Raw genomic sequence first — 25,190 nt, forward strand, 5'->3', positions numbered from 1 at the left:
CAGCACCCAATGTGTTTGCATGACCCCCAGGCACTTATTTGGCAGCTGAAGCCCAAGAATTCCTGACATACAGAAAATGGAGCAAAATAATATGGTGAGTGTTTTATGCCACTGAATTTTTGAGTGACTTATTTGCAACAAGAAATGACAAGAATAGAGGTTAGGATGAACCAAATATGAATCTAGTTAGTTTTTGGCATGTATCTCTCCCAGTAGATAATGCCAATTGAAACAAAACAGGCTGCCTGAGAGCCTCCCAGTTTTTATGGAGAACATACAACTGTATTTTGACAGAACTCAGACTATGTGGTTCTGTCATGATGATCTCAGATTATACAGAAGCATCCTGAGACGGCTCACTCTCGCTGTCTGGAGGCTACTTTGCTCTCTCTGTCGCAGGGTCATTTTTATTCTAAGCTATTTTTTCACCAAGTGTGGGACACCAGGCCAATGCCCCATTTGATACCAATACAACATACATTTGTACTGGGATCAAGGGATCGCCTTAAGGAATTTAGATGAAAGAACTGCTTACGTCTCATGTAACTGGGACTGTGCTATTCTCTTCGACACCCCTGAAAATACAGTGCCTGGGTCTCCCTTGTCATTATATTCTTAGCTTTGCCAATCTATCCTGCAACACAAACCACATGCCCCTATTTACAACGAAGTATAGGTTGTCATTCAGGGTTAAATTTGTTTACATCTAAAGCTCCATTCTACCCTGGGCAAAATTAGCTATTTGCCTTGAAGTCATACATATGTCATGTATGATTTGGAAATTTCCTGTACATGAAAACAGTCTAGAGTATTGCCAAAGGCTTGAAGTCCACTGAAGAAGCAGTTCAGTTACACAAAAATTCCATTGGCCCAAAGATACCAGATTTGATATATTTTAGAAGACTTAAAAACTGGGGAAGAGATATGTTGTAAAGAAGTGATATGGCATCTTACAGGCAGAAACTCTGCTCCCATAGCTCAGTTCTCAGAGGTGTTTTACAGGAAATGAAAGAATACACGCCTTCCCTTCTGAACAACGGAAGTAGGCGTTGGCGAAATTTGGGGAGACAGGCTAAAGTCACTGTCAGAGAACTATGAATTCGTACCTGTGAGGTAGGTATTGTGTGAGGAATTGATGAAATAGTGAGAGAGGGGCTGAGACATATCTTCATTCAAATCCAGTTTCTCAGGTGAAACGACTCCATTTTCTTCTCCACTCAGATAGCGCATAAAGCCATCCACTGATATCTGTCCTGGAGGAAATAAAGAGTTAAGAAGAATGTGAATGTGTCCTTTCTATGGAGTGCTGGTATCATGTTGCTTCAACATTTTTTTTCTTTTTCCAGAAAACTCTGGTACATCCAAGGTAGAAGACAATAGCCACAATTGCATTTTAACATGGATAACAGGAGTTGAGGATTACATTATTCCACAACAATTATCTACCAATGTCACAGAGAATGGAGAAAAATGTACTTGCATGAACCTCCCTGACTTTCAGAGGTTTTAAATACCTAAACACCAATCTCTTGTTTTTAAATTAAAATGGTTATCAACTTTATGGATGGACATCATAATGTTAGTAGCACTTATCTCTGGGTAATACAATTAGGAGTGAATTTCCAAATTTTCTGTTATTGTATATATGTTACTTTTATAATCGAAAAAGTTATTCATGAGTGGTTTTATTATTTAAAATAAAGCAGAAGTATTTTCAATTAATGATCTTTTCTCTGAAACAGAAACTGTAGATGATTACAAATGAGTCTGTCCTAGGAATAAAAAATCGAATGCTCAGAAACAAAGAGGCCTTTAAATTTCTTGTGTAGACGTCACTCGGCATCAGGGAAATACAAATCAAAACCACAATGAGATATCACCTCACACCAGTCAGAATGGCTAAAATTAACAAGTCAGGAAATGACAGATGCTGGAGAGGATGTGGAGAAAGGGGAACCCTCCTCCACTGTTGGTGGGAATGCAAGCTGGTGCAACCACTCTGGAAAACAGCATGGAGGTTCCTCAAAATGTTGAAAATAGAACTACCCTATGACCCAGCAATTGCACTACTGGGTATTTACCCTAAAGATACAAACATAGTGATCCGAAGGGGCACGTGTACCCGAATGTTTATAGCAGCAATGTCTACAATAGCCAGACTATGGAAAGAACCTAGATGTCCATCAACAGATGAATGGATCAAGAAGATGTGGTATATATACACAATGGAATACTATGCAGCCATCAAAAGAAATGAAATCTTGCCATTTGCGACGACGTGGATGGAACTAGAGCGTATCATGCTTAGTGAAATAAGTCAATCGGAGAAAGACAACTATCATATGATCTCCCTGATATGAGGACATGGAGAAGCAACATGGGGGGGGTAGGGGGATAGGAGAAGAATAAATGAAACAAGATGGGATTGGGAGGGAGACAAACCATAAATGACTCTTAATCTCACAAAACAAACTGGGGGTTGCTGGGGGGAGGTGGGATTGGGAGAGGGGGTGCGGGCTATGGACATTGGGGAGGGGAGGCGAACCATAAGAGACTATGGACTCTGAAAAACAACCTGAGGGTTTTGAAGGGTCAGGGGTGGGAGGTTGGGGGAACAGGTGGTGGGTGATGGGGAGGGCACGTTTTGCATGGAGCACTGGGTGTTGTGCAAAAAGAATGAATACTGTTACGCTGAAAAAAAAATAAATAAATAAAAAGGGAAAAAAAAATAAATAAAATCTTAAAAAAAAAAAAAAAAATTTCTTGTGTAGAATGACTTTACTTCAAATGGAAGAGCCATGACGCACACTTCAGTTTACTTGGATCCTCTTTAGAATTTTTGCTTTTGTTGTAACCTCTCTGAAGTGACTAATGCTAAGTATTGAGATAATCCTTTATCTTTATTGCAGTAATCTTTTTTTTAAAAAGATTTTATTTATTTGACAGAGAGAGACAGAGATCACAAGTAGGCAGAGAGGCAGGCAGAGAGAGAGGGGGAAGCAGGTTCCCTGCTGAGCAGAGAGCCCGATGCGGGGCTTGATCCCAGGACCCTGAGATCATGACCTGAGCCGAAGGCAGAGGCTTAACCCACTGAGCCACCCAGGCGCCCCTATTGCAGTAATCTTTATGGAATGCCCAGTAAGGCCATCCTCACTCTTTTGATCCATGACCACGAGTTTGTTTTTTCAACCTTAACAATCAGAGCCTCAAAAACCCCAGCACATTTAAGAGCAGTGGAGACATTGCTTGTAAACATTGGAGGGTAGCATTTCTTTCTTCTTGTCGAAACAGTTTTATGTTAACATAATAGTGTTGCACGTTCACTGAAAAAAAAAAAATTATGCACTGAGATGAACTGAAAGGAAAATTAAAACTTTTCTAAACATTCGTAACTCTTTCTTCAGACCTAGGTGCTATTAAGATCTTGGTGTATATGCTTCCAGGGAAAAAAAAAAAAAGGATGTGTGTGTGTGTGTGTGTGTGTGTGTGTAATTTCTTTATGAAGGTATAATAATTCATTAATTTTATTAGATTAAACTTAATTGGATTAATAACCTTTGTATTAGGGGAACAATATATGATAAAAATTGTCATGTAATCTATACTATTTGTATTTTATATGTATAAACATGTAGCCATAGCATGACTAAATAATATTCCCTTATCATTGGACATTAAAGTTGTTTCTAATTTTTCACTAATGTAAGTGACATTGTACTGAATACGCTGATGGCTAACTCTTTGTTCAAATCCTTAATTATGTCCTTAAGATGAATTCCCAGGAATAGAACAGGGGGTTAAAGACAATGCACATTTTTAAGCTTTTAGTATACATAACCAATTTGCTTTCTGTTAAAGTTCTAACAAGTTACTCTTTCCTCAGTGTTTTTTTCCTTCTCTTCACCCCCACTCTAACCTTGTAGGTAAAACATGATACATAATAATTCTATTTTTATTGAACACTACTCTCGAATGATAAGAGGTATGTCATCTACAAGTGGCAAAGCTAGTATTAACTATTTACCATAGTCTGAATCTCTTGTTTATGTACTTATTTGACAGATAAAGAGAGTATGTGAGAGGAGGGGCAGAGCAAGAGGGAAAAGGGGAGAGACAGATGCCTCCCTGAGCACAGAACATGATGTGGCATTAGACCCTGGGACCCCAAGATTGCAACCTGATCCAAAATCAAGAGTCAGACACTTAACTGACTGAGCCACCCAGGAGCCACTGTTAATCTTTTCACATCTAATAAATGTCTCAAAATAATTGATGAATATTTTTCCTAGTTCTGGGGAAACATAGCTAAATTGCCTTTACTATTTTCCAGGAATAAATAAACTAAGAAAATAAATTTGGTCATTGGGTCTTGATCAGTGGAGCTGGGTTTTATAAAAAAAGAAATCTTCCTAATCAAACTGAAATAGGAATAATAATCTGACTGTGAACTTCTTAAAAGTCAGCACTAACGTATACCTCAATAATTTCAGTAATGACAAAGGGAAAAAGTGTTAAGAAGTTCTCTTGCATTAGAAATAAGAAACAGGACATGAAGGTCCTCATCCTGCTATGTTTGTGTGAATTTTTTTTTTTCAAGAGTTTATTTTTAAGTAGGATGCCTGGGTGGCTCAGTTGGCTGAGGAACTGCCTTCAGCTCAGGTCATGATCCTGGGGTCCTGGGATAGAGTCCCAGGATCAGGCTTCCTGCTCAGCAGGGGGTCTGGTTCTCCCTCTGACCTTCCCACTCTTATGCTTGCTCTCATTCTCTCTCTCCCTCAAATAAATAAAATCTTTTTTTAAAAAAAGAGTTTATTTTTAAGTAATCTCTCTACCCAATGTGGGGCTCAAACTCATAACCCCGAGATCTAGAGACTCATGCTCCCATGACCGAGCCCACCACACTCTCCTGTTTGTGCACATTTTAATTTTTTTTATTTTTATTTTTTTAAAGATTTTGTTTATTTATTTGACAGAGAGAGATCACAAGTAGGCAGAGAGGCAGGCAAAGAGAGTGAGAGGGAAGCAGGCTCCCTTCAGAGCAGAGAGCCGGACGTGGGACTCGATCCCAGGACCCTGAGATCATGATCTGAGCTGAAGACAGCGGCTTAAACCACTGAGCCACCCAGGCGCCCCAATTTATGCACATTTTTAATAGATGCCATAGTTTGTACCTCCAAATCACCATCACCTAACAAAGCAATTGTTCCAAACATGCTACTGATGATGAGAATGCTTTGGGTACTGTGCCTGAAGCCTTGGTTTTAAAATTCATTTGTGGTGATTCATTTACTCTTCTCCTATCCCCCTAACCCCCCATGTTGCTTCTCCATGTCCTCATATCAGGGAGATCATATGATAGTTGTCTTTCTCCGATTGACTTATTTCACTAAGCATGATACGCTCTAGTTCCATCCACGTCGTCGCAAATGGCATAATTTCATTTCTTTTGATGGCTGCATAGTATTCCATTGTGTATATATACCACATCTTCTTTATCCATTCATCCGTTGATGGACATCTAGGTTCTTTCCATAGTCTGGCTATTGTAGACATTGCTGCTATAAACATTCGGGTACACGTGCCCCTTCGGATCACTATGTTTATATCTTTAGGGTAAATACCCAGTAGTGCAATTGCTGGGTCATAGGGTAGTTCTATGCGTATATCCTTTCAGACTGGCTTCATTTTGGAAACAAACTAAAATCAATGCATGTAGAGTCAAAGCTCTTTCAATAGATGGCTTTAAAAACTATTCTGGGGGGGCGCCTGGGTGGCTCAGTGGGTTAAAGCCTCTGCCTTTGGCTCGGGTCATGATTTCAAGGTCCTGGGATCGAGTCCCGTGTCGGACTCTCTGCTTGGCGGGGAGCCTGCTTCCTCCTCTCTCTCTGTCTGCCTCTCTGCCTACTTGTGATTGCTCTCTCTGTCAAATAAATAAATAAAATCTTAAAAAAACAAAAAACAAAAAACAACAACAAAAAAACCTGTTCTGGGGACGCCTGGGTGGCTCAGTTGGTTAAGCGACTGCCTTCGGCTCTTGTCATGATCCTGGAGTCCTGGGATCCGGTCCCACATCTGGCTTCCTGCTCGGCAGGGAGTCTGCTTCTACCTCTGACCCTCCCACTTCTCATGCTCTCTCTATCTCTCTCTCATTCTCTCTCTCTCTCAAATAAATAAATAAAATCTTTAAAAATAAATAAAAAAACTATTCTGGAGTATAAAACTCATTAGAAATACATTTTTTTAAAAAAACCAATTTCGCCATTGTCCTCCTTTCTTTCTGTGACACGTGCATCTTGGCAGCTTCTCCCCTCCTTCTTTCCTTTCCTTCTTGCTTCTCTCATTACCTTCCACTTCTCTACCATCTTTTTTAACAGTCATCGAACATCTGTCATGCGATGGGTCCACAGAAAAATAAAGCACCGTGAAGCACAGCCTCTGTTCTGCCTTCACAGAACTCACAGTCTCTTAAAAGTAAGATCATTCATGCCTTGCAAACCAGGCGTGAGCTCCCCCAAAGCAGGGTGCGCGTTTGTATCCTTGGAGTCCTGGAATCTACCACAGTGCTTTGTGCACCGTAGGTGTTCAATCAGTCCTTTTGCGGGGGGCTGATTAGTGATTCAAAATAGGAAATAAGTTCATTTCAAACTGGAAGATCACCAAGGAGAGCATCATTTTGATTCTTTGGTCTGATCAGGTCAAATCATATGAAATTGCTAATGTTGGCATTTTTTAACCTATGCCAATGACAATTTCATCCAGCTCAGTCCTAACTCCAGTTATTTCTCAGAGGACAGCGAGTCAAGGCAAGTTAGGGGCCAGCAAGGAAAAAGTACTGTGACTGATGGAATATTGTGCACACCAGGGAGCTGTGGGGTGTGGAAAGCTCACAAGTGTAATGCTCCTTCTGAAGGCATCGAAATGACAGCAATAAAATACTGTGGGACTAAACCAACTGTTTTTACGGTGTGGTGACTCTCAGGCTGTCATGTCTGAAATCTTGCAGGAATAAATATCTTTTGGTCTGACCAGCGACTCTAGAGAGCATTTCAAACAAAACATGCCAATATGGTGAGGGTGACTAATTTTAACCTGAACATTGATGCCCATGTATTGTGTCTAGTGCTTTCTGGAGGCTTACGTTGAGAAAAATTCTGAGTCACTTATGACTAATTTTGGTATGTTTTATGGGTGCAGGACAGAGAAGTGGGGGGTACAAAAGCTATATATTAGTTATTCTCAAGTGAGGATATTGTAATTAAGATCAAGTTATACTTTACAATATACCAAAGAACATGTGTCAAACTTTTATTGAATTCATTACTGAGAAAACTACGAAAATGACAAAGCCAAAGAGGGCTACAAAACACTAAGGCATACATATGTGTGTGTCAGCACATTACCCAAACGAAAACCCCTCAAACCTATAAAAATATTACTAAATTGAATATAACGTTGATTAATGTTCTGTAGGTCAATTAAACATAAACTTTGGTTATCTTCTCTATCTTTATTATTTCATAGGAGTTGATTTTAACATAATGTTTTAGTTTAGATTAAAATCAGTAAAAAAAAAATAAGAGTTGAGTGAGTCAGTACTCGTGAGGACTATTTACAATTAATTTGATCAAATAATTTAAAAAATCCCCAGTGAAGGAATTTACTTAACTTTGAATAAGAACAATGCAACAGTTTGGAGGACCGCTCAGAATATGATTGCAGACTGCAGGTGAGCAGACACCTGGGAGCAATTTTTCAACTCCAAAGCTTGGCTTTGCTAGTAAAGAACCAATATGCAAGGCTTTTGATGCATCAAATGACTAGGCAGAGATATGTCAAAGTCAAGAAAAGTCAATGAAACAGTAAGGCGTAGTAGACTTATAAGTCGTGAGGGTCAGGAGTACATTTGCAAAAATGCAGATTTTTTTGGTGTAATAAGTTAGCTTTAAAAATAGTTCTGACTGGCTCTGGGACAGAAAGCACACTTTTAGAGGATTTTCCTTCGTTGCGTATGATCTACGGCTGGATTATTGCTGTTGACTTATATGTATCAATCCTTCTTTCTCCATCAACCTTGCACTGTTTTTGCAGTGCTTAAAATTTTTTTTTCCTGGCCCACTGAGGAGCATAGAAAAATGAAAAACCTTGAGAGTTAGGATAGGAAACATTGTTTTTCTTAAAAATATTAGTAACAGAACAAGAAATCTAGCTTCCATTTCTGTCAGCAGTAACTGATCGGGGACAAATTCCTCAATCACAAGCTGGGTAAACTATATGGGCTATTAAGTCTCTTCTCCCTCTAAACCTCAGTGAGCTCAAGTAGTTTAATATGTTAGGGATGATTACTAGCTAAATTAAAACAAACTGTCCCATAATAGGATGACATTAGAAAACATCAAATCACAACTAAAAGCAATGCTACAATTTTCTGGAATAAAACCAAGATGAGAAGTCCAGAAGGATAAGGCCAGCTTGCAAAGGTTACAAATAAAGCCCCTTACTTATTTTATTAATAAAAGATTGGTACACTTCCAATTGGACATGTCACTCATATCATGACACCTACCAAAGTAGGAAAAATAGAATGCCCTTAAGGAATAGGAAAACACTGCTCTGTGAAACTTTTCTTTCAGAAGCTCTGGTGTCCAATGAAAAAGGAAACTGGTGAGGCATGAGTAGAAAGATCTGACTTCAGTGGGGAGAAACAATCTTGAAAGAGAAAAAGAGGCAAGTGGCATGACAAAACGATGTTCCCTAAGGGGCCATTCATATGTCTCATAATTCTTCAGTGATATCTTTGCTGCAAAGAAACTGTCATGCATTGTTGCACGAATGTCATGGCCAGCAACAATACCTCTGCCTCCTTCTGCTTCCCTCCCTCCCATGGGGCAGATAATGACTGAGGCTCCTCTGGTGTCCTCCTGAACATTTCAGGAAGACAGAAATTTGAAACTCTGCTGTGACAAGATGAGATCTTCCAGGGATGCTTTAAAACCATTGGTGTGTCCAGTGACCCTCAGCTGAATTTTTCTCATGCTTACAAGTGCACATGCAAATGCTCTTGTGTATTTATGAGGTACAAGCTATTCTGATGCCTTCTCTAAACCTGGGGACATCCAATGGCTTTTGGGAACAATTAAGAGTAAGGAGGATCTGTGTCCACAAAAGGGAGCTCTGGAGACTACAACAGAAAGGTCTATCAAGAGCTTAGTTGACTGGTTCTTTCACCTTCTCAAGTCCTGACCACTTTGTCTACCGGCTTCTAGAAAGCTAGATCAACAGAACTTTCTCCCTTGAATACCTGTTCCAGGCATCTAAGAAAAGATGTTTCAGATCGAGTCTCTCCAGGAAGAACAAAAATCTTGACCTTACCCTGAAGTTGGGGCACCCCTTGGTGGTGGTTATTAATGAGCACATTTGTAGTGATAGCCTAACTCTGTGTGTCAAAAGTTGAGAATAATGAGGATGTGTACATCAGCATCCTGACCTTCAAGACTTAAAAAAACATAGCGTGTAGAATTCTTTTTTGATGCCCTTTGATGTGCAGTTCAGGTTACTTTCATTTGGGGTAATATCCTACTGTACACGTAGCTAAAGAGTTTGGAGTCCCATTTAGCAAACTCATAATTTCATGGTGGCTACATAGGAACCTTCTGGTCCAATTCATTGTGGTCCAGTTCTGCTCCATTTACTCTTTTACCATTCCGCTGCCCAGGTCTGGCAGAAGATAGAGGAGAATTGGCTGAGTGCGGCCAGTTGGTGAAGTGGCAAAGGTACAGTTAAGAAGCCTCCCCACTGGGGCACCTGGGTAGCTCAGTGGGTTAAAGCCTCTGCCTTCAGCTCAGGTCATGATCTCAGGGTCCTGGGATCGAGCCCCATATCGGGCTCTCTGCTCAGCAGAGAGCCTGCTTCCTCCTCTCTCTCTCTCTGCCTACTCATGATCTCTATCTGTCAAATAAATAAATAAAGTCTAAAAAAAAAAAAAAAAGCCACCCCACTATTTTGCTTCTGATGTACAGACACTAATGCAAGAGATGTCTAGGGGAAAACAGTATGGTCCACAAGTGATAGTCAAGGGTTGTTTTCTAAATTTAGATCTCTTTCATAGTTGCTGTCCAGAACCACTTCTACCCTGATGGAGAGTAGAAATAAGCTCCCTCTTTTTCCCTTGTTAGAAGCAAATGGTTCCAAATCTTTTGTTGATACTTTTGGTATTTACCCCTATGTCTCAAAATAATGTTTGTAGTACTATTTTTTGACTTCCCACCATGAGAGATGAGGATACTACTCTTTCTTTTCTCTACCCCACAGCACATGTACACATTCTTCTCATCCTTCTGAGATAGTTACATTGTAGTTTAGTTAGATCAGTATTCAGTGCTTATATTATCATGACTATGTATTCTATTCAGGGTTGAATCATGTAGTAAACCAATAATTATTTTTCTTTCCACGCACAATTTAAAATTTTCCCTGTAGTTAATAATTGTCTTGTTTTGTCATTTGCTTAATTTCTTTGCATGTATCTTGAATCCAACTCAAATGCCCCATCAGTTATCTAAACCTCTCTGCAATATGTTCAAATATAACACATATCCTCCCAGTTTCACTTTCTTGAAGAAGTCTTTTTGGAGTCTTATGACCTACTCCAATCTAGAATGATTAACTTCCATTTCTTTCACCTCTATTCTTTGTTGAAGTTCTTTCATTTTTTTGTATACCATGTCTTCCTCTTTCATAGTTAGCCTTTTCATTTTAGTGGTAGCACATTTGTCAGTAGATTCCTGAGAAAATGTTCATGAGTGTGAAAATTTTCGAGCCTTGTATGTCTAAAATGGCTTCGTGACACTCACAGACTTAATTACTAGTTTAGCTGGGTATCGTAGTCTAGGTTGGAAAAAAATTTCTTTTAAATTTTTGTGGGAAATTTTGCTTCATTGTCTTTTAGCTTCTAGTGTAGCTATTAAGAGATCTGAAGACTTAATGATTCACCATCTTTAAAACAGTTATGTGGCCTACTTAAAAAATTGTTTATTTTCTCTTCCTGGAAATTTTTAGCATCTTATTCAGTCCCAGTTTCCTGAAATTTTGCAACACTGTGCTTTGGTATAGGCTTATCTTTATCTTCTGTGCTGGGCACTCTTTGACCCCTTTTAGTATGAAAGCTATTATCCTTTTATTTGAACATTTCATGAATAATCTTTATGATAATTTCCTCTGTTCTTTCTTTCTGGAACATTATTTGGGCAAATTTTGCATTTTAATACATCCTTTCTTCTATTCTTAATTTTATTTATTTTTCTACTTTCTGGGATATTTCCTCAACTTTTTTCCCAACACTTCTTTTAGTGTTTTGTTTCTCCTGTCTTTTTTTCAATGTCTAAGAGCCAGTTTGTGTTCTCTGACATTTCTTTAAAAAACAGCATTGTGTTCTTTTTCAATAGTGCAATATGTTGTTATCTTTCTAAGGATACAAATAATATATGTATAATTAAAGTTTTTCTTCTCACTACATAACCATTATTTTGTCCAAAGTTACATATTTTCCTTATTTCTACTTTTTTTTTTTTAACGATTTTATTTATTTGACAGAGAGAGATCACAAGTAGGCAGAGAGGCAGGCAGAGAGAGAGGGAAGCAGGCTCCCGGCTGAGCAGAGAGCTTGATGCGGGACTCGATCCCAGGACCCTGAGATCACGACCTGAGCCGAAGGCAGAGGCCTTAACCCACTGAGCCACCCAGGCGCCCCTCTACTTTTTTTTTTTTTTTTAAAGATCTTATTTATTTATTTGAGAGAGAGTGAGCACGAGAGAGAGAGAGAAGGAGCAGGAGGAGGGGCAGAAGGAGAGGGAGAAGCAAACTCCCCACTGAGCAGGGAGCTGGACATGGGGCTCAATCCTAGGACTCCAGGATCATGACCTGAGCTAAAGGCAGAGCCTTAATCGACTGAGCCACCCAGGTGCCCTTCCTTATTTCTACTTTAAAAAAAAAGAGAAAAGTTTCTTCTTATGTTCAGTAATTTTTAGTTTTCTGTTTATATTTCAAATTGGTAAACTAAAAAGTTTGATTGGATTTTTGAATGCATCTGGATAACTGACTATAAATTAAAAATAAATTTTCATTACAGAGGGGTCATTCTTTGTGTCTTTGGAGCAACCCCTAATGTCAGTACAGTTAGGTCTTTCATCTTGGGCTGATCAGAGTCCTGAGAGAAGATCTATCTAATCACTTGCCAAGAGAGTGCAGACCTGCACGTCAGCACTCCAGAGCACATGGGGAAAGAAGAAGGGAGGACTCAGCACTCAGTAAGTTTATGTATACACAAAATAAGTAACTTTATCTCCTTGTTTTCAGTGTGGTAGCTCTTCCTTCCTCTGGTACTGTGCCACCTGCAGACCTTCTGTTTTCTTGTCTCCAGAGAGTAAACCTTCAGTCTTTATCCAGGTGGGAGTTCTGACTATTCCTTAAACAATAGTTAACTAGTCTTCCTTATTTTAGGCTAAACCCATGTTCAGATGAACCTATGATCATCAGTTTTGAAGACTTTTAAGTGTTCATGGAATAACACAGATTGGTCCCCAGCTTTTCATGTGTCAGATCATGATCAGTTTTCTTAGAACTGTTATAGCTGTAAGTACATAGCTAGCTGCCAACATTATGTAATTATTATCTCTTAACCCACTGTCTCCACCCTTCCCAGGTTATGCCTTTAAAAAATATTTCCTTTGATGCAATTTTAGTTGGTTTAAAGAGAATTTAATTTAGATGAATATATTCAGACCATCACATTTCTCCTGATATTCCACGATTTTTCTACTACACCAGACTACAGAATTTTTAAGTTTAAAAAGTCAGATTTCACATGCTTTATCACTTTATCCTACTACTTTTAGGTAAAACTGAATCAGGTGGGAGGAACTGAAGGTCTTCTGTTATAGACCTACTTTGCCTGGTCAGAGACTTTTCACAGGTCTCCCTAGTTTTCTTTAATTTACATCTTTCTAGTGAAGAGTAAGCAGTGACTAATATTTCATCACAGAAGGCATTAGATGGGTCATTTGTCAGTCAGGTTTTTCCCAGGTAGAGAGTAGTCAGAGTCACAGAAGCAGTCTGAGCTCTCAGGTACTTATCAGCTAGAAATATGGTTGGTCCCCTTGGTTTCTCATACCAACCTCATAAGGCTGCTGGTGTGGAACAGGTATGGGAGTATGTGTAAGGACAGGTCAATGTCCACAAGTTTCTTAAGGCAGTCATGACAGAGACAAGCTGGCCTTTGATTTTATGAATGTCAGTGGATTTTCCAGCTCCCCTTCCGGTGGTCATGGGATGTGTCCCTCATGATTTCATTCAAGCAGAAGAAAATACCATCCAGATTTAATTTGATTTAATGTAATTCTATTTCCCAAGTCTCTCATGTAAAATTACAATTTGACTTCAAAGCACTGCCTGAGAAATTATCTGATTAAATCTTAAAAAAACTATTTAAGGAGACTTCTGGAACTAAATTCTAAGGCAGCTGAAATAAATTGCATATTCAATTCTGGGGTAGTTGGGAGTATTTAACAGATGAGAGATTTCCTCTCTTCCTTTCCAAGTCCTCTCACCCTTCTCCAGTACACATAGCAACAAAATATTCTAACTTTGCCCCAGGGAAGAGAGATTTGGCAGAGAAGGGAGAGCTAAAGGACATCTTTTCTTCCTGGTTTGAGGGCACTCTTCAACTAAGACTTCCTTGCCCTAAGTATTGGGGAAGTTCCAGATAAGTATGATGTCCTGAAGAGAGAAGGCTATGACTCTTCCTGGAGATGCTCCAGAACGTTCCAAGCTCTGGTGTTCCCCGGTGACCAGAAACAGGCAGAATGATTTTTATTTCCTCCCTCTGCTTAGCCCCTGGCAGATGCACTAATCAGGAAGCATTAAATGTCTAAAGCCATCAAAAGAGACCAGAAAGAGGGAGCTAGGATAATTCAGAATAGGGCAAATCAATTCTTAAACAATAGAAGAGTTGATTGTACTTCATTGCACTGCAATGACAAGTTACCCACTGTGTCAACACCCTCTCTTAGCTTCTTTGTTCAGGCCTAGTAGAATTTCTTTTTAAATTCCCAAGTAAGAAGTATATCTGAAATAAATCCGTAGGTCCTCATCTTCTACTTATAAGCTTATGAAGATGACTTTTGATAAGGTCTGGTAACACAAGCTAATGTTCTTCTGTGCACTGAGACTTCTGGGCCTGGGGGTGAGTCCTCAGCCCCATACTTTCTCAAGATACTTTTTAGGAGCTACATGACCAGGGGAAGAAAAGAGTATAGCACGGTATGCTTAAAAGCTGATCCTTAAATAGAATTCATGGCACATTACTAAGGTGCCATGAAAGTCCCACCGTCAGACTCTTTTCTGTTGAGTTTGTGTTTTTTGTCAGGTTGGTTACCTTGGTAATGACCCCATCATGGCATCAAAGCACTACCATGGACCTTTTTTTGAGCTAGACTTAAAGGTAGATGGAAGGTGGCAGAAGGAAAAGGCTCAAGAAAAAAATTATGCCATGGAGCTTCAAGGAAAGAAAATATAATGGTGTATTTACAAACACAGTATTTTTTTTTATTAATGGATTCTGACTTGAAAGGAATTATTTTATATAAGTGCAAGCAGGATATGGAAGGTAGAGAGAACCAGCCTTTGAAGAGCTTCTTGAATTGAATCTATTTCCAGCATATTATTTCACAAACCTTTCTAAACTGTTTAGTATATGTAAATATTCACTCATTTCATCCTCATGATAACTCTGTGAAGTGGGTAATACTTTTATGTCCAATTTATTGATGAGAAGTCTGAGGCACGTAGTTTGCCTAATGTTACACTGCTTACAAGGGGATAAAATGGGATTGGAACCCAGGTAGTCAGGCTTTGTGTTCTGTGCTGTTAACTACTATGTTATCCTGCTGTAGAAGACACCATACATAATCTGGGAGAAGGTAAATAATGACAAAAATATCACCATTGCCATCATCATCACTGGAGAAGGAGCTACCCTTACTTGAGCACCGACCACCTGCTAGGCACAGATATCCTACGAGAAAAATCCCGTCCTATTTTCAGTTGAACAAACTGAAGCTTAGAGAGGTAAGTCGCTTGTTTGAGGTCACAGGGGTACACAGTGTGAGTGCTAGATCCGGGCCCATGGCGGGGAATGAAGAGAGACAGATGGTGGGGGGTAAGACTGAAGCTGTCTATCCCCCTAACTTTCCCAGCACTGGCCTGGAGGAGGGACACAGATGATGAAAAGGAGAGGGTCTTTCCTCCATGGCAGTTAGCTTTATCTGGACACTCCTGGATTAGTCCTAAAAATAGTTCTGAATGTGACCAAGGACGAGTCCCCCCCCCCCCCCATGATTTACTTATCTCTCTAAAACGTGTGACTTTAATCTGTTAAAAGAAGCTGGGCTCAGGCAGGACAAGTGACCCATCTGGCAGAGACGTGAGGATTAGCTCTTTGATTCGGATTTGTCTGTCAAAGTCTAAAATTCTTTTTCAGACTTCATTTACATTCTAATCTCTGCAAGTGATTTAAAGGCTTCCTCTAGCATTTTTATAACTCATAAGTCTGACTTTAAGGAAGAAAAATAAAATACAACAGGAAACGTGTTATGCCAATGTGAAGACCAGAGAAATGCTCAACAGAAGATGTGGCATTATTCTGTGGGTTAGGGAAAAAACAAACAAACAAAAAAACAGGTTAGCTTAAAAAAAAATAAAAATTGCCAAACACATGCAAATAACATCTTCCAAAGCCTACAGGCACAGAGAAATTTCTACAAATTCAGTCTTGGAAGACAGATGGCCTATAAATCCACACAAAGTCATCACACAGTTGAGATGGGCAAACTGGACAAGGTGTCTGCCACCTAGCATGGCCACCAGCCTCATTCTGCGGAGCCAAATGCCAATTAGACAGGATCTGGCACTCAAATGCTCGGATGTCACTGGGATTAGGTGGCTGAGAAGCCATTCAGCATTATTCAATCCCCACTCTTAATGTCATGATACCAGAGCATGTTGGAACGCTACTGGTCCAATGGCTTAACACCTCCCATGTCACTTCCAAGCACAGCACAGAAAAGCTATTCCTTTGGCTCATGTTGCTGTAACCTTTGTGCGAGTTCTGCCAGACCAGCTCAGAGAAAGGAAGTGCAGATGGCTTTGCTATGCCATGGCTCACCAAAGTCTGTTTGTCTGCTTTCAGAAATCATCTATTAAATGACCCCTTTTCAAGAACATTTGCTTAGGCACAAACTTTCCTATGACACTTACCAACTAACTGTGCTTTTGTAGAGGATGTGTACTTGGCTGGTTTCTTTATCTGTTTGTTATCCAACCCTGGAGTCCATGTTACAGACTCTCATTCCATCTCCACTGAAAATCTGTTCAATTGCCATAAGTTTGTACAAATACAAGTCCACAATACTGTGTGACAATGTCCACGAAATGACTACATGCTCTTCTCAAAATCCTTTATGGATGAACCTCTCACCCAGCTGTCCTGGCTTTCTGAGTCCCCAAAGTTTCCCTTGCACTCAGTTGAACTTGTTGATGTGGTTTGCGTGAAAGTTCTTAATGGTAACACCTAAATTCGAGTTAACACTTTCCGTTTATCAAAATGTTCTCACATCTGCAAGTTTATTTACTCCTCATTGTTCTGTTTGGGAGGCAAGAGAGAGTTTTAGTATTTAACATAACAGATAAACAAGCTCTGCCCCAGTGAGATTAAACGGTCCTTTTAAATGGATGTGGTTAGGTAAGGACAGAATCCATATTAGAATCTTAATCTCTTCGTTTGTTTTTGTATATTTGTTTTACAGAACTGCACTGTATTTATTGAAAAAAATCCATGAACAAGTGGACCCACACTGTTCAAACTCATGCCGTTCAAGGGTCAACTGTACACATTTTTACCCTAGAAACTTGAGCTCTTAGACACAGGCTTGGAGTCTTCATGCCGGAGTTGTGTAAGTCCTGATATATTGTTAAGGGTTAGAGGTTCTCTGATGGCTGGGAACAGTTTGTTACATTTTATTAGTGTGGTGTCATATTGCTTTATCAGAGGAGACCCTTTTCAATGGTTCCTGACCATAAAGCAAAGGAGGCAAAATGTTCTAGATTCCGAACCAGAATATTATGTTCCATGGTCAGGCTAAATGTTTGCTTTTCTTTTTCTTTTTTTTTTAAAGATCTTATTTATTTATTTGACAGACAGAGATCACAAGTAGTCAGAGAGGCAGGCGGGGGGGGGGGGGGGGGGAGGCAGGCTGAGAAGAGAGCCCAATATGGGGGTCGATCCCAGGACCCTGGGATCATGACCTGAGCCAAAGGCAGAGGCTTAACCCACTGAGCCACTCAGGCGCCCCTCAACGTTGGCTTTCTAAGGGCAAGGACCAGACCTTGCTTTCATTTGTATCTCTTCCATTGTTTAGCATAAAGGCCAGCCAAGAACATGTGCTCGCTTATGCTTCTGGATGAGCTCCTTATAGGATATTATCTCTTAGGGCTTTAAATGTCTCAGCACTCCTGAAATACAGCTCGAATGTCATTTTCCTCTTTGAAAACCTTTCTTTCTTAAAGCAATTCCCAGAACCTCAATAAATAAAACTTCCCCTTCCCTCCAAGCTTCCTTCACACTCAAAGGACACTTAACAGACACTGACTAAATGAATGGAGATGTATTACATTCTATCTTGTATTACAGCTATTTGTAAATGTCATCTCCCCTCCAAGTTAGAGTCTCCTTAAGAGAGACTTTATCTTGATTTCGTTCCACTTCCTTGTAGTTCTTAAGTCATGTGGGCAATATATGTTTGCTAGATTAAAATGTCCATGTAGGGGCACCTGGGTGGCTCAGTGGGTTAAAGCCTCTGTCTTCAGCTCAGGTCATGATCCCAGGGTCCTGGGATCGAGCCCCACATCGGGCTCTCTGCTCAGCGGGCAGCCTGCTTCCTCCTCTCTCTCTGCCTGCCTCTCTGCCTACTTGTGATCTCTGTCAAATAAATAATACATAAAATCTTTAAAAAATAAAATAAAATGTCCATGTAATTAAGTCGAGTATGTGTTAGAATAAAGAAAAGAGTTCAATGAGCATCAGGTACCTTGGAGAAGTTCTTAGAGATGTGGAAGGGGCTGGAAGTGTTTGAGGATCAAGGTTTCCTAAAAGCATCCTCAGTGACTATCTTTGGGAAACTTTTAGAATTCACTCCCGGACTAAACGCCAATTATGTACATGGATAATTCATTTGTTTTACAACCTTATTAGCTGCCTTCCCTTCCTTATTCTTTCTTTCTTTTTCAAAAGATTTTATTCATTTATTTATTTGACAGAGATCACAAGTGGGCAGAGAGGCAGGCAAAGAGAGAGGGAGAAGCAGGCTCCCTGCTGAGCAGAGAGCCCGATGAGGGGCTCCATCCCAGGACTCTGGGATCATGACCGGAGCCGAAGGCAGAGGCTTAACCTACTGAACCACCCAGGTGCCCCTTATTCTCCCTTTCTACTGGATCATCTCTCAGACTCTCTGTACCTGAATTCTCCCAGAGTTGGCCCCTGGGAGAACCCAAGAAAAGACGAATTAGAGACATTAGTAAGAAGCATTTTTGGCTTATTTTCTACATGTCAGGTAGAGGTGTTAGGTGAGAAGGCTGATTTTGTCCATCATCCTCAGTTAAGGCTTCATCTTAAAATAATGTTCTCTATTCTGTTTTGCTTTCACACTGGAGTCCTGGAGACCAGGGTGATTCAGAGGTAAGACAGAGTTCCTAGAAAATCTCTATAATGAATTAACAAAATTTTGGCCATTCTCAGCTTCCTGACATTATTTCACCCATTGCTGTGGTACATTTTCATTTCATTTCAGCTGGTAAGTGTGAGGGTAAATGGTCCACATCTCACCTCCTCTGGGTTCCTTGTAGACACACTTTGTTTTCCCTGGAGTTGGTTCACTCTGCATTTGATGTCTTTTCTCTCCCACTGACTTAGTACAAGATAAACTATTAACAGTAATAGACTACGGGTATGGCAGATGTTAGGAGCCAAATGTATGTGACATTGTTGCCTTTCTCCAGAACACTGTAACCTGGCCAGGCTATTCCTTTTAACTGAGCCATAGTCCCCTGGTGAGAAGAGGGAAGGTGTCATAGTCAGCAACTGGTGGTGCTATGTTGTAATAGGAGGTTACATCTGGAGGAAAGGAGCTATTATCTGCTTTGTCCCAACAGCTCTCACATGAAATGGCAAAGCAGCTGGGGAAGAAACAGTTGGCTGAGGGAAAGAGGGTTTAACAAAATCCAGCAGTCTGGGGTAGACTAGGCTATGAAGCTCATGTCCCCACACCTTGAAACTGGCAATCGAGTTACTCTTTTACTATTTATAGTTTTCCTGACTGGTTGTTTTCTGAACAAAGGCCACTTCAGCTGTGAATGGACATGGCTGTGACTTTCTGGCTAGAGCCGTGCTTCTCGGCAGACACTGAAATCACTGAAAGAAAAGTCTGGAGGAGAAAAAAAATCCCAGGGTTCATGGGCCAGATATATGCCTCTCCTCAATCTTTTGCCTCCTGGGAAAAGAGGAAATGCAATCAAGGAAGGGAAAAGGGAAGCAAGTTACCAAGTCAGCTAATGAACAATGGACTCATAATGGCTATCTTGAAACAATTTTTTTTTTCATTTTAGCCAGTCTGAAATACAGAGAAGTCTATGACATAGGAAACACAGAGTCAAGAGGGGCTTGGAATATACTCACAGATGATAATGTCATTCTTCTGTGACCTCCCACAGGGGCTAGAAAGTCAATATGTGGAGTGTAAATGGAATCTTAATCAATAAAATACTAAAGTGGCTTTCCAGCCACTTTCCCAGTATAGTAACTTAATTAAAGCATGAAAAGAACTGGCTACATCATCCAGTTTGCATCTGCCTTTGTCTTTTGGGAAGAAAATCTCTCTCGTTTGAGTTGATTCTGTATACTCATTTCAATTCTTTTATTTATTTATTTATTTAGTACTGCTACCTGGGTAATCCCTATAAGAATATTTAAACGGATGCCATCTTAATTGTGAGGCAGATCTCTAAACCAGTCAATACGTCCTCCAGATGAGTCGTTTTTAAACCGAGCATCCTGAATCTCCTGGGGTTTTGGCAGAAGGGCCTGCCAAGAATGAGGTGAATGGGGGAGCCAGCTCCATGCCTCTCTTCAACCAAAGGGCTTTGAAAGGTTTTCCCTACACACTGGCCTTTCCTCTGAGACTTTCTTAGAAGAAACAAACACAAGTAAAATAGGTTCTATCAAAGACAGGTTTGAAAATGACTTGTGGGGATGCCCACTGCTAACTTCTAAATAACTGACTTGTATCTCTTTTCTCAGGAAGTCCTGATGGAGGGCCCCAAGTAGGATCTGGAGTAGGAGGGAGGACTCTGTACTGGGGCCCAGAAAATATGGTCCCAGTCTCAATACTGTCACTTCCTCAGCTGCCTTTCCTAAGAGTTTGGGCTAAATTGTTAGGAGAGAGGAGAGCCCATGAGTTGAGGCCACCAGCCAGGCCTTTGTGAATGGTAACAACAAAGACATTTATGTGACAGATCGGAAGGGATGAGCTATGGGAACTGCCTTTTTCCATGTTTTTTTCTCTCAGTGCTCACTTCTGATTTTGCTAGGACTATTTACGAAAAGTGCTTATCTTAGTTTGAGTTCTTCTAAAAGTAGGTTTTGAGATAAGGATTTGAGTGCCAGTAATTTGTTTGGGAGGCAAACCCAGGAAATAACAGTAAAGGAGTACAGAAATGAGAAAAGAAGGAAAGGCGGCCTAGTAAAGCTACAGTTGTGGGCAACTCTAGGGAAAGTTCTAGCTTGTAGTGGAGCGGTTGACTGTATTGGAACAATGAATGCCGAGGGACGGGGGAAGAGCACCTAAGTCTGTTAGTGTGGGTATGATCCTATTTTACAGATAAGGAAACGGAAGCTCACGCAAGTCAAGTCCTTTGCCAGAGATTAACCCGCCTAACCATTAACACTTTTCCTCTTCCTTTAATTATGGCGTGTTTGATATCTCGAGGATAAACAGCAGACATTAATAAAAATAATCATGTTTTTAGTAACTTCTACTTCCTAACCACAAATGGTGTTGGGAAAATAGTGATTTTTAAAAAATCTACTGGGAAGGGGCACCTGGGTGGCTCAGTGGGTTAAAGCCTCTGCCTTCGGCTCAGGTCATGGTCCCAGGGTCCTGGGATGGAGCCCCGCATCGGGCTCTCTTCTTAGCAGGGAGCCTGCTTCCCCCATCTCTTTACCTGCCTCTCTGCTTACTTGTGATCTCTGTCTGTCAAATAAATAAATAAATCTTAAAAAAAGAAAAATCTACAGGGAAAATTAAGTGATGAAGTAAGTACTAAAATTCCAGTATAAATCTTCACCTCTTTAACTATAATTCCATCTTAATAAAAGCATATAAAAAGAGTTGACTGAGTCAGAAATGAACATTTGTGCACACATAGAACTGGGCCTTTTTTTTTTTTTTTTCAGTCTTCATCATCAAATGATTCTAATTTCCTATCACTTGCAATAAGTTAAATAAGTCACTCAGCCAAGAGAGAGCAACATTCAGGAATGCCTCTGCCCAGTGCCATGAATAGGACTTCCAGAGCTGTACGTGGTTTGAAATAATTTGGCATAAATACCAATGGCCACTTTTCATCAGTTCAAGTCAAAAAGGTCTTGAGGGCAGCAATAAATACATGCAACCTTCCTATCATAAGCAACTTAATTTACCCAGCAGCTCTCTTAGGGAATTTTCTTTAAAAAATGAGAGAAGGAGTAGGTGGGATGGGTCAAAGAGGTTAAATGGCTTGTTAAGGTGAGATAAACAGTATGGATGAATTATTGATTTCTGACCCAGGTTTAGTGGAATCAGCTGTTTTTACCTGCCTGGGGAGGTGATCTTGCTCCTGGGAAGCACATCTGGACCACATCCCTGCCACTGTCAGTCCAAACCATGTGGTTTAAGTAGTGGCCTCCTCATTGGCTCAAGGGAGAGTCATGTGACGACCTAAGTCTGTCCAATTATTACATTCCATTCTCCAGGCCACAGAGATCCTCCTTCAGCAGTGACCTTGTGTGACTTAAGCCAGGCTGGGGTTTCTGGTACTTTTGATGGAAATATGAGTAAAAGTAATCTCAGTATTAGAGCTGCTGGTGGCTTTCTGGTTAATTTAGGAGAGTCTGCCCAAGCCAGTCTATTACACCCGGTATAGAGAAAATGACTGCAGATGTAGAAAGACAATTCTTAATGACATCATTTGAGCCCCTGGATCCAGTCAGGCCTGAAGTCATTAAAACCTTGCAGTGTAAACCCTGTCAGTGTTGTTGTTTTTAAATTTTATTTTTTGTAGTGCAAGTGCTTGACTTAAGCTTTGATGGCTGAGGCATCCATTTCAAAAAGGCATCCACTTCAAAGACAACCATCTTGAATAAACCCATTGCCAGCCGCATGACTATTAGGAAGCCAGTCCTCCTCCCCACACTGAGACTCCTTTGATTTGGAAAGTTTGGTTTAACATCAGTAACTGGTCATTTGGGCCACTTGTCTTCTCTCTTCCTGCCCTTATGTTTTTGTTTCACCAATAAAGAGTGAGCCCATGGAACCCTAGGCATACGGGCATGCTCCCTTTCACTCTCTTTCTCTCCCTACAAGTGACCGCCATGTGTGGTCCCAGATGTGTTGAGTAGTTTCCAGGTCTTATAAATAATAAGCACCTTTTTCTCCCCAAGTTACATGGTGGTTGTTGATGAAGGGCATCCTACAGTCCTAATAAGAACCATAGGGGTCGGTATAACAATATCGGTTATTTTTTTTTAAGACTTTTTATTTATTTATTTGACACACAGACAGAGAGATCACAGGTAGGCAGAGAGACAGGCTGAGAGAGAGAGGGGGAAGCAGGCTCCCCACCGAGCAGAGAACCTAATGCGGGGCTTGATCCCAGGACCCTGAGATTGTGACCTGAGCAGAGGCTTAACCCACTGAGCCACCCAGGTGCCCCGACAACACTGGTTATTGATAAGCTGAGACCAACACAAAACACTCCTTAACTTTTTGCTCATATGCACCAACAATAAATTTCTTTCTGTGCTGCAGTTTGAGTTAAGTTTCTGTCATTTTTCTGCTGTAGGAGTTCCACCTAATACTACAGGTTGGAAGAGTGTCAAGCCCTGTATTGCCTCTAGCACACTCTGGGGGCGTCTTGCCATTGACAATAATGACATAATATAGTTCAATTGTGTAAGTATTTAAAATAAGTATCTGGAAAATGCAATAGGTTTTTTCTGGTACTGATGTTACCGTTAGCGTAGGTCTGTTTAAAGCAAAATGCTTGCTCTACCTCAACTTCTATCTGCTTTGCATAAAACCAAATCAATTTGCTACTATATTTTGAGTTCATTTCAATTATTTAACTATTAATTCAGGCAGTACTGATCAAATACTAAAAGAGATGATATGGTTTCATCTTGACGATTTAATTGCAACAAAATAAGGAAAATTTTGTACAACGTATTATAAAAATTTAAGAGAAAGAACTGATTAAAAAAAGGAATGTAGCTAGAAACATCTGCTAGTATCATAATCTGCTATATTAATTCAATTGCTTAACAAATACTCATGAACACCTGCTCTTCATAGAAAAACAAAAATGTGATCAGACTCAATGTTTTCTCTGGGTTTGGTTTTTTAAAATGAATTTTGGCCTTCTTTTACAGACGTAACAGTTCAATTTAATCTGTAGCCTGTTACCTGGGGTATCAATTTCTTCTTTTCATGCTAATTTTACCCATTGCCTTTCTTCTAAAAGGTGTAAGTGAGTAAAGAAACCAAACAAACTCCCTTTGGGAGACATTAGTTTTCAAACCGACATTCAGGACCCTTTGTTTGGAAGAGGCTGGGGTCATTGTGTACTCCTGTGTTAAACATGGTTTAGCATTACGCATTTTGTTCCAGTGCAAACAACATGACAGACCAAGGCATTTTGCAATGTGTGATTTTTCAATCATAAAAATTAACCAAACTCCCTTGAGAACAGTATTTTCTGCAAGAAGATTCAAATTTTTCTTTGTGGAGCCCACACATATGCACATTTGGCCTTACACTGTTCAGAAACCCTGTGATTGTTTATCACCAATACAGACGTCTTCAGAAACAAGAATTCCAGCATGGAAATGGGGCCAACCTGCCAATGACAGCAGGCCCACAAGGCATCAAAGTCTATTATCCCTTCTGTTTTTTCATTTCGCACATCTATGTTTAGTCGACTAACCCACGGTCAGTTTAAGCATTTTGGCGTTTGGCCATATTGAAAAATTTTCACTTAATTTTAGATTACCTCCTATGTAAAAATTATGTGCAGTGCATATGAAAACTAAATATTAGCATATGGCAACTTTGTGTAAAGTTTGTTTATTTAACACCTACTTTAAAAAACAAGTTTCTTGATATCAGAGAATATAGTTATATTGTTATATATATACATTATGGATGTATAGGAAGTAGTCAAAATGAAAGTATCAGAAAAATTATAATGTAATATACTGATTTCTATCTTCTAATTTATTCTAAGTATACTTATTATTGTAAGTATAATACATTACAATGTAATATACTTACATTATATACTACTAATATTCTACTTATTTTCTTTTGTGTTTATTCATCAAAAAGTATTAACTAGTTGACTGAAAGTTAAAAACTCTTTTCTCAAAGATCATCTTAGTATGAATATTAGATAAGTCATTTGACCTCAAATTTTAGTTTGCTTCTCTTTACAAAATGATAATGTACATTTTGAAAATCTTATAATGGGGCGCCTGGGTGGCTCAGTGGGTTAAGCCTCTGCCTTCCACTCGGGTCATGATCTCAAGGTCCTGGGATCAAGCCCCACATCAGGCTCTCTGCTCAGCAGGGAGCCTGCTTCCCCCCACCCCGCCTACTTGTGATCTCTCTCTCTCTGTCAAATAAATAAATAAAATTTTCAAAAAATTTAAAAAAAATGAAAGTTATATAATGAATGAAAGCTAATTTCCTTGTAAATCTGTATGAGTCATCATATTGAAATTAAATAATACTTTCTTAAATTCCACTTTGTTTGATTTTACTTGTAGCTATGTT

The 25,190-nt window shown here is 39.8% G+C and overlaps 1 protein-coding gene across 3 annotated transcripts in view; it reads right to left on the minus strand.

Moving 5' to 3' along the window:
• The window catches only part of PLCB1 (phospholipase C beta 1), a 694,978-nt gene that overhangs the window by 180,856 nt on the left and 488,932 nt on the right, over positions 1-25,190 (minus strand). For all 3 annotated transcript variants that reach the window (XM_045980928.1, XM_045980930.1, XM_045980929.1), the window contains exon 10: positions 1,107-1,253. In XM_045980928.1, the coding sequence (XP_045836884.1) occupies positions 1,107-1,253 (147 nt within the window). The remainder of the gene's footprint in view (positions 1-1,106; positions 1,254-25,190) is intronic.

This window comes from Meles meles, chromosome 16 (genome assembly GCF_922984935.1).
Source record: "Meles meles chromosome 16, mMelMel3.1 paternal haplotype, whole genome shotgun sequence".
In the NCBI taxonomy this organism is placed as follows: domain Eukaryota; kingdom Metazoa; phylum Chordata; class Mammalia; order Carnivora; family Mustelidae; genus Meles; species Meles meles.